Genomic DNA, 10,575 nt, shown 5'->3' on the forward strand with positions numbered 1-10,575 from the left:
AACATCTGAGCCATTGGCTTTGCTACAGACTAGAAGGCAGAGGATCCAGGAACAGCCCCAGCTCCGTGTGTCCTTGCGCTGTTGCAAGGATCACGTATGTGGTCGTATGTCTCAGGGGCTGGCAGACTTTGATGTAAAGGGAACACATAGCAGATATGTTCTGCTTTGTACAGCTATTCAGCTCTGCTGTCGGACAAAAACAACCATAAACAAGTATGTACACAGACGGCGTGGCTGTTTTTTGGTCCACTGTTTATGGACACTAAAATTGGAACTTCATGTAATTTTCATGTCATGATACTGTTATTTTTATTTTTTTTCCCCTAACCACATAAAAATATAAAAACCATTCTCAGCTCCCAGGCTACACAAAAACAGTCAACGGACGATTTGGTCCCCGGTCCCCGGTTTGCCGACTCCTGGTACATACGAAAACACTTGGTCACCAGGAGAAAATTATCCACATGTCATCTGATGTAACTTCTTGTGATTAACTGCATTTATCTTTAAATGATTTTATCCTGAGTACACATTGGGCAGAAGATTCCAGAAGAGGCGCTGGGTGCCTACAGGGAAACGGGTTTTGGCCTGGCTCACTTTCTGTCCCTTTCTTCCTTCCACTGGGCACCGGCTGGAGGTGGGGAGGGATGGCTGTTCAGATTCCTGAGGTCCAGAAACTTCCACTGAGGCTGGGGTTTGACTTTGTGGTGAATTCCTGCACACACACACCTGCTCACACAGGAGCCTCGCCTGCTGACTGCGTTGGGGAGGCTGTTCCAGAGACCTGAGCAGGGGACAGCGTGCCGGTCCCCCTGCCATGCCTCTGCGCACCCTCGACTTAACCCACGTAGCTTGTGAGTGGAAGGTGATGCTTATTACCAGTCACTGCGGGGCTGTTTGCTGAGCGTCTCCCAGGGGCCAGGCCCTCCGCGGGGCCCTGGGGTCGCAGGGGTCAGGGCTCAACATAAAAACCTACGGCTTTGAAATACCATTTCTACCACATTCAGATAGAAAAACTAATTTCAGCCCAGAACACTCCCCAAGGTAACACTTAGGCCGCATGGCATTCACCTCCGAACATTCTCTTTGCATCTATGTACTTTTTACGTGCCCTTTTTTTTATGCAGCTGTTGTAAAATAGTCGATCCTGGGACAAGACCTAGTAGTCAGTCCACAGACAAGGGCTTGTTAAAGAGACACCACTTCCTGATAATGATGATTTCCATATTTGTGACTGTAGAAATGCCTTCCCTCGGGGTAGCACTTTAGAACGCACAAAGGACTTTTATATATGTTATCCATCCACTTGGCAGCCCTGGAGTATTCCTGTTTCGCAGGTGAAGAAAAAAAAATTAGGCACAGGAAATTCAGTAACTTGCCCCTGGTCACCTGGCTGGAAAGAGGCTGAGCCAGCGGCTGCCCAGGGACAGTGGCCAGCTTGTGGGTGAAGCAGCCCCAGGAGGCCCTGTGTCAGACTGAGCCCGTCAGGACGTGACTGACACACTTGGCTGAGCCCAGACTGCAGCTCTGCCGTAGAGAATCATGTCGCAGGAAAACCGTTAAAGGATGAAGAACGAAGTTCACGCTCTCTCATTAGGTTACAAAACTAGTATCAGTCATTATTTATGGTTTGGGCCCGTCTTTTGTTTATAAACAAAGAATCATACAAAGTGGGACAGTCCAGTGTTCTCAGCCGTGCCTGCACGTGACGTCTGCTGGGAGGGCTTTGAAAATCCAGGTGTTTGGGCCTCTCCTCCCGGACAGGTGGCCTCGTGGCACAGGTGGACGACCTCTCAGCCCCAGCCCGCTGAGGAGCACTGGGGGGTGGGCCAGCTGTCCTGGGAGACCGCACAGCTGGGTGGGACAGCCTCGGGCAGAAGGAGCTGCCCCCAGGTGTTGACAGTGTGTGTCTGGATGTCGAGGTGATGGGCCGTTTGTCCTTGCTTTGTTCTTTTTAAATTTATTTTTCCACTCCCCTCTATTTTCTGATTTTTCTACAAGTTAAAAAAGCATTAGATGATATGGGCGGGAAGTTAGGACTTCTCTGAAAACAGGTGCAAACGCTGCTTAGCGCTGAAGTCCTCTGCGCTGAGTCAGCCGCACAGCGGTTCTCTGGGGCCTCCCTAAGTGAGCTCTGCAGCCCGCGCCCCTCTCCTGGCCCCGCAGTACCACGGCAGCCTGGCCTCCCTCAACGGGCTGGAGGTGCACCTGCAGGAGACGCTGCCCCAGGACCAGGCTGCCCCTGCGCCCCCGGGCAGAGCCTACAGCTTCACGCACTACGACCGCATCCAGAACGTGCTGACAGGTAAGCCGCCTGGAGCCTCGGAGCCTTGGCGCCTCAGAGCGGGGTGGGGACAGAAGTCAGCCCAGCGGGGTTAGCGCTCTGCCCAGGGTCGCCCCCTCTGCAGTCAGGATGCTGCTTCCTCCCATGGAGCCCAGCTCCCACGGAGTTTCGGTTCTCTTGGCAAACACTTCTTTGCTCATTTTTCTTGTTTTGGCCTTTTCTCCAACATTTTGAGAGAAGCACGCACATGTTGAAATATCTGCTATCAGGTCTGCCTCGCAGTTTTGATACTCGTGTGCAGAGACCGGTGTCGCTCACAGTCTGGGACAGCATGTGCTCCGTGGCGTGGTGGCAGCTGCAGGGCCGGCACCCGGGCCTCTGTCCCGTGCCGCCGCTGGCACCCACGCTCCTGGCCGGCAGCCTCGCTCCATCCCCGCGTCCTGGTCCTGGGGGTTGGGGGTGCGGGGAGGAGTCCGCTACTCACCACTTCTGTGTCCTCTTTTGGAAGCCAACCTGCCCCAGGTGGCCACAGCCCAGGACCGCCGCTTCCTCCAGGCCGTCAGTCTGATGCATTCTGACTTCGCCCAGCTGCCCACGCTGTACGAGGTGACCGTCAGGTGAGCGTCCCCTGGGTCACAGCCCTGCACCAGGAGCTGCCTTCCTGGGGTCCTGAGCAGAGCCTTGTTCTTAACTGAAGAGCATTCCAGTGACTGTCCAAGACCTTGTATCCGCTCCTGTGACCGTTGTCCCCCCGCATGCCTCCTCATGTCACGTCCTCACTGGGTCCCCTCCTGGGGCTTGGCCTGCTTTACACACTGCTTTACAGCGGGGGGGAGACCGCGGGGCCTCCCGCCTCGGAGCTTCCATCCGCCACTGGGCAGGGAGGGCGTCTGTCTCTTCACCATAAATGCTGAAGTCCGGTTGTCGTCTTCTAACTTAGCGAGTCCTGCGCGCTCATGATCGAAACACCCAGACTTCTCCCCAGTCTACCAGGTACAACGTCTTCCTCCCCGCATACCACACGCCCCGAAGAGACCCACACTCAACAGTCTGGTGCACATCGCTCCTGGCTTTGGTGGTGGTGCTGGTTTTTCTTTTTTGCATATAAAAGATACATGATTCATTGTTTTTTTTTTGTGTTTCTTTTAATGGAGGCACTGGGGACTGAACCCAGGACCACGTGCGTGCTGAGCACGCGCTCTACCACTGAGATGTACCCTCCCCCAGACGATTAGTATTTTGATTTTAATTATTTTAATGGTCTTTCATCTAGAAAACTGGATCATACTAACGCGCTGTTTCATAAGGTCCCTTTTTTCACTTTGCGGCATGTCTCGAGTGCCAGTAGATCCAGGTCTATTAATCACTATTGTAACCGACAGTATTTAACCAACCGATTTCTACCCTTCCTCTCTACATGATTCTCTTATGAAACCAGTAGCAGAAAACAAGGCAAGCAAGAGGGTCGGAAAGGGGGTGCCTGCTCTGTATATTACTTAGTTAAGTCCTTGGAATGATTTGATCAAATGCATTTTTTATAGACGAGGAAACTGAAGCACAAACAGGATGGACGACTCGTCCCAGGGTCACGTGCCTGTTAAGTATCAGAGTCAGGATTTGAGCCCAGGTGTCTCATCTCTAAAGTTCATGTCCTCTCCACACCTATCCAGTTCTGGGGGGGAGAAGGGGCCCAGACTCACACAGACGCCCACTGGAGCCTCGGCTATCATGGTGGCAAGGTCCAAAGGTCTGCCCTGCGCCATCTCCAGCCACTGTTTCTACATCGTTCATAGTAACTGTGTTTCCTGGCTTGAAGGCGGAGCTGCCCCACGCTGGCGGCCTAGCTGTGGGCTGTCCGCAGCTGCAGCCGCTGGTTGGGAACTGGTTGTGTTGGGGGCACGTGTGTCTGTTTCGTGAGAGATGGAAGTCAGTTAAACGCCAGTGTCTGATCCGTCAGCCACCCCGTGGCCCTGCAGTATTTCACCTCGCTTGGAGCTGAGGGCTTTAGCGTTGGGATACGTATTATTTTAATAGTAATAGAAACAGTAGCTCCTGTTTCTTCACCAGTCACCGTGTGCTAAGAAATGTATATATATTTCTACTCATTTACTCTCTTAAAGAAATCTCAGTGAGGGAATTTTCTCATCATATCTGTTTTACCAATGAGAAAGCTGTGACTCAGGAAGGTTGAGGATCTTGGCCAAGGACACACAGCCAGGAAGTCACAGGGCTGGGATGGGCACCCAGGTGTGTGTGACTCCAGAGCCACACTCATGGGCACCAGGCCGCAGTGCCCCCTCTCCATGGCGGCAATGACTGGTCCAAGACTCGTCCGGCTGGGCCGAGCCATGGGCCTGCCCCCTGCGGCTCTTGGGTGCTCTGGGCCGATGACCAGCGCCTTGCGGGGTCTCTGAAGCCTGAGATCTGCACAGGCAGCATCCATCGGGCTGTTGTCTCCTGTCTTCCTCCGACAGGAACGCCTCCACGGCTGTGTACGCCTGCTGCAACCCCGTCCAGGAGACCTACTTCCAGCAGCTGGCGCCGGTGGCGCGGGGCTCCGGCTTCCCGAGTCCGCAGGACGGTGCCTTCGGCCTCCCGGGCAAGGCCAGGCAGAAGCTGCTGAAGCACGGGGTGAACCTGCTTTGAACCGCGCCCGCGGTGGGAGGCTCGTCACCCCAGCAGACGACTGTCAAACCGAATCCCAGCAAAGGATGCTCTGCCTTGTTAAGTGGAAAAGTTCCCTTTGATCTTCCCTGGCATATCCCCCTCTTTTAGGAATGTAATATTTGAGTGTGTGTTACTCCTTCTGCAGGTTGGGGTTTGAGGGGGTCGGTCTTCCGGTCTGCAGACCTAGAGCACTTGGCAAAGAACTTGATGACGTGGGTGGCACTGGGGCCAGGGCGGGCGCCTCGGCTTCTCACACTGAAGTGACACAGGGCCGCTGAGGTCCCCTGTCACACTAAGCCTGAGGCACCTGACATTTCTTGCTGCTGTTCCAGCCTCGCCTTGACTGGTACCACACAAATCCAGGCTGATGTTTCCTCCAGAACCGAGTGATCTCTAATCTGGGGTGTCTCTCCTGCCCTGTCTCCAGGGGGCCAGTCTGAGGCGGCCAGGAGATGGATTTGTCAGCAAGCAGACCGGAACTCCCACTGCTCGGAGTGTCTTCAGAGCGGTCCCCTGGGGAGGCCTGGGTGCCTAGTGCAGGGAAGCAGCCAGGGATGCTGAAACCAGCTGCCTTGTCTGAATTCTTCTGGAACTATATTCAGAACGAGGGGTCTGCTCTTTGGCTTACCTGCGGTGGGGGCAGATCTCGCTGGCGTGGAAGGGTTTTGGGGTTTAGAGGTAACTGAGTGCCCTGGGGTGCCGAGCCCGGAGAACTGGGTGACGGCAGAGCAGGCGGTGCCCCTCGGTGGGAAGCGGCTGTGATGCTGGCTCCCCCCGAGCGAGCGTCCCAAACAGGAGTGTCCAGAGGGCTTGGTGCTTTTCAATGGTGGCTGCGTGGGAGGGAGCAGCGCTGGTTTGTTTCTGGGCCGGGGTAGCACGTGGAGCATCAGTTCTGTTACATCACTGTCAGACGTTTTATAACATGATGCAGGTCACAGGATGAAAACATTTACCAAAATCCTCACCGAGTGTTTACTGGAAGCCCCTGAGATGCTGTCCGAAAACTGCGATGTTAATAACTTCATGTCAGCGAATCAATATCTCATGTTTATGATGAGGTTGTCTTTTTCTTGAAACAAGTTTCCAAGGGCTAAAAATTAAATAGCCAAAAATGCTATTGAGTTCTGAGTAATAGTAACACCTCGAGTGACAAAGTAAGGGTGAAGCCACGTTCGCACGTACACATTCCGCGTGGACGCGTTCCTCTGCCTCGCTGACCCAGGCTGGCCGGTGGGGACGGGAACCGTCAGAATGGTCTGTCCGCGAGGGTGACGAGTTGTTCCGGGGGCATCGGCTTCGGCATGGCCGGCCCAGCACACCAGGCCCGTGTCACCCTTCCTCTGGCCTCTCTGGGGTCCCTCCTGTCACTGGATGGTCTAAGAGGGTGAGCTTCCCAGCTGGAGGGGGCCACACCCCGGGCTCAGAGAACTGTATGTTGTCCCACTTCTCTGCCAGATTCCCTGAGGGCAGACTCACAACGAGGACCAGCCCCGCCTCTCAAGGAACCTTCCCACAACGGACGGACAGGACGCACTCCCTTTCTGTCGCAGGGTATTTTCAAGCAGCCAAACTTTTTTCCCTTTTGCCACTGAAGCCCCAGAACTGTGAGATCTCCAAGTCTCGAGTTTGGTGAAACTATGACCCGTTCCTTGCTGACACACTTTTGTCTGCCCCTTGTCCCCCCAGTAGCTCCGCTAACTTCCTGGGCCCGAGGACTCTTCCAAACAAGATCTGCTTCACAGCAAAGTCTCTGGGCTGTGCCGGGGCCCTTTCCTAGATGTCGGGGTTGGCAGATCTTAATCCTTTGTTTTGCTTCCAGAAGCCTCTCTCCTCGTCTCATTTCCCAGGGCTGCTCCTGAGCCTCAAATGCGTGTCATAGAAAATGCTGCTGAGAATCAGGGCTGCAGGCCGCCGGCGCGCGCCCCCCACCCCGAGCCGAGTCTCAGCAGTCACATTTAGAGCGTGAGGTCAGCACGGCGGGAAGACCCATGCGCTAGGGTCACTTTAAAGTCAGTCCACCATTTCTTGGCTACAAATGAGGGACCTACTTGTGCCCCTTGAGCGTGGGCTGCACTTAGTGATTCACATCCAGTGAGCAGAACGTGGCCCTGACCTCCCAGCACAGGTGCCCCATCCCGGCCGCCAGCTCTCTGGGTTCCCCTGTTCTGGGGAGAAGCTGACATTCACGCAGCCCTACGGGTCAGGGTCGCCTACCGACGCCACGTGAGGGAGCCTCCCTGCACGCAGGTGCCCAGCCCCAGTCACTTCAGAGGGCTCGGCCCCTGCCAACATCTGCCTAACCTCCTAAGAAACAGCCAGAGCCGTCAAGCTGAGCCCCTTCTGAGTTCCTCGCCCTCAGCAAGTGTGGGAGATGATAAATGTGTGTGGCTTTAAGCCACTCCTGGGGTAATTTGTCACACGGCAATAGGTAATGAATAATACACTTGCAAGCCTGCATCTCACCCACTGAACTAGGTTCCTTTCCACTTTGGCATGGGGGTCCTGCGGCCCAGTGCTCGACAAAGCATCAGTCTGAGGTCCCAGAGACCCCCTTCCCCACCGTGGAGACCTGGGCTGCACAACTAAGGGAGGAACTGCGAGTGCGCCCCCACCTTTCAGTTTCCGGATGACACCAGAGTGCCATGGTCATCCAAGGACCACGGCCTCCACCAGGGCGCGGCGAACACCGGGGACCTGGGAGGAGAGAGAGGGAGTGAAAGGCTTTGCCTGGGGTCAGTCCCTGCAGCAGCTGCCACCTGTGAGCTGTGAGCGAACAGTTCCCACAGCGTGATTACCAGTGGCAGTCAGATCCCCACCAGGAAGGGCTCTCTGCTCCCTGTGGGGACGTGAGCCGCATCAGACTGCTTCCCGCTGGAGGGAGCACCCCAGCTCACGGCTCTTGTCACCTTGACAGAATAGCACGGGGAGACTGGGCCCTGGATGCAGTCACCCTCTCGGGTGTCTCTCCCCAGTGTTTAACCCTCATGGTGGTCCCTCCTGGCAGGGCTGAGATGCTTCCACCCCCAGCCCCCGTGACTGCACTCCTGACGCCCATCCCGCAGTGAGGGGAGTGCGGCTGCCTCTCACGTGTGTCCATCCTCACATCAGGCCACAGCCCCTGCGTCACGGGCCCAACGGTGGCCCCCAAAGGCTCCAACTCGGTCCTGTGAGCGTCACTTCACGTGACCAACGTTTGGCAGGTGTGATTAAGAATCTTGAGATGGAAGTTCTCCAAGTGCCATCACAAGTGCGCTCACGAGGGAGGCAGAGGGAGATTATTCATGTGAGAGGAGGCGACGTGAGGATGGAGAGGCGCGGCCACAAGCTGAGGGACGCTGGGGCCACCAGATGCCAGGAGAGCCAGGGACGGACCCTGCCCCAGAGCCCCCGGAAGGACCACGACTCTGCCAGCACACTGATTTCAGTCCAGTGAAACCAGTTTTGGACTTCCAGCCTCCCAAAGGGCGAAAGAATGAGGTCTGTTGTTTTAAGCCCCCAAGTTTGTAGTCGTTTGTCACAGCGGCCACAGGAAACTGACACCCCCACGCTGCAAACTTGCGTGTCCTGGCAGCTCCAAGCCCCTGTCGTTCAGCAGTGTGGTGCCAGGGAGCACGGGGCAGGGGGAGACAGGGGCGCGCCACGAAGGACCCTGCAAGGCTGCCGGGCGCTGGGTGGTGGGGAGCCTTTACGCAGGGGAGTTACTCGATTTGGTTCTCACTGGAAACGTCGCTGGCTCTCAGATGGCAAGAATGGAAGCCCTCAGGAGGCTGTGGTTGTCCAGGCGGGAGAGGCTACTGGCCCGGAGCAGGGGGGCGGGGAGCAACGGGACCACAGAGAGAAATGAGCAGATCTGAGGACTACGTGGGAGACTGGACACGCCGGCACTCGGGGCAGAGAGAGGATGGAGAACATGAGGCAGAGCCCTAGTCGGAAGGATTCCATCGTAAGCAGGAAACGACAGCTGATACTCTTGAACTGCAGGCAACACCAGCGTCTGTTCACGCCCTCCCACTACACACACGTGTACACACACACGCCTGCCCCCGCCTTCACCGTGGTCTTGTCCTGGGAAAAGAGCAGCAGGAGGGGAAGTCCCCTGTCCCCTGCCACTGGGCCGCTGGGGAGGGCAGGATGTAAGATCAACACTTGTCATCTGAGCTCAGGGGAAAATAAGATAAGATACCCTGGATTTTTTCTCAATGTGGTCCTTGAATTTGGGAGGCTTAAGGTGAAGATTCTAAGGGCTTCAAGAGGGAAAAAAGACACTTCCTCTCTGTTTATTTTAAATGTCCGAACCTGAAACGAGCTGTATTTCTCCAGGGAACAAAATCCTGAGTGCCTTTTGAGTCATGTCAAGAGTCAAGAAGAGGCTGTTTCAAGATTGCCCGTGCGTGCTCAGGTCCAAGCCGAGTGCTGGCCCCTCGCTGCCCCGCCTTCCTGCTCAGCTGGCATGAGGGCTCCCAGGGCAGGTGTGGGGGCCTGACGCAGGGCGGGAAGCGGGGCGGCGAGGGGGCACTGAGACGGGCCATCTCCGTCTCTGTCTCCCTTGCCAGTGAGGAGGTACAGAGCGTGTCCACACTCTCCAGCCCGCCCCAGCTGGTTCCCGATGCTGCAGGAGCATGTGTCAGAGACCTGGGTTCAAATCGCAGCTCTGGGACTTAGTGCTGTGGAAATTGGGCCACGTTAATTTAATTCTCTGAACCTCAGTGTCTTCTTTAAAGTGGAGAGGAAAGGCTGTGTATGTAAAAATCTGGCATACTGTGGACTCGCAGAGAGTGGGGCTCAGAGCGTGTGTCCTGAGAGGGCCAACAGCCTTCCGGGGGAGCCTCTGCCCACCATGGAGAGAGGCCTGAACGAATGCCCAGAGTTCAAAAGACTGAGGATGCTGAGCTGGGACCTGGGACACCTGGCTTCTATTTGCAGCTCGTCCTCCAGCACCACGACCTGGTTCACATCCTCTGCACTGTGAGCCTACCTCGTCCCGTGTTGAGTGGGCACAAGGTCCCTGCCTGGCCCGCAAGGCTGCAAGCATGGTGGGGTGGTTATGGACGCGAAGGAATCTCCCCGAGGGCACAGTGCTCTCTGTATTCGAGGAGGAAGCACATCTGCCTTGAATCCGGGGTGGCTAAGCCGGCGAAGTGGGAAATGTGGGGAAGGGCAGGTAATCCAAAGTGAGGACCAACGTGTGTGCCCAGGAAGGAGATGGAAAGTCAGTCACTTCTGTGTGTTGCCTCCTGCCACCTAACGCTACAATCTGCTCGCGCATTTTCACTGCCATCTGTCAGCAGCCCTGAAACTACGGCCTTCCTCTGTCCTGTTCCCTGTGTTTACATCTGGTTAGCAAGATCCGGTGGGGCATGCCCGTGTTATGGGGAGGTGCTGGCTGCAGCAGGGCATGACGGTCTGTGAAAACAGCGTTTTGTACTTAACTTTCACTTCTCCTATTTACATTTTAAAACATGTAGGCAGCATTTCCCATCCACCCACAACTTGACATAATAATACCTTACTCAAACCTCCCTTTAAGCCTATGAGAGGAGGCACGAGGCCCACTTTATAGAGGAAGCTCAGAGTGGACTTGGGCATTTAGTAGCAATGAATAGAAACCACAACTCAAACTTGAC

The 10,575-nt window shown here is 55.6% G+C and overlaps 1 protein-coding gene across 1 annotated transcript in view; it reads left to right on the forward strand.

Annotated features, from left to right (window-relative positions):
- Positions 1-6,068, forward strand: part of HPS4 (HPS4 biogenesis of lysosomal organelles complex 3 subunit 2) — a 25,689-nt gene extending 19,621 nt beyond the window's left edge. Inside the window, 3 exon segments of the mRNA XM_032471551.1 lie at positions 2,167-2,305; positions 2,793-2,901; positions 4,759-6,068. Coding sequence (XP_032327442.1) covers positions 2,167-2,305; positions 2,793-2,901; positions 4,759-4,930 — 420 coding nt within the window. The 3' untranslated portion in view covers positions 4,931-6,068.
- The last annotated feature ends 4,507 nt before the right edge of the window (positions 6,069-10,575 follow it).

This window comes from Camelus ferus, chromosome 32, assembly GCF_009834535.1.
Source record: "Camelus ferus isolate YT-003-E chromosome 32, BCGSAC_Cfer_1.0, whole genome shotgun sequence".
NCBI lineage: Eukaryota > Metazoa > Chordata > Mammalia > Artiodactyla > Camelidae > Camelus > Camelus ferus.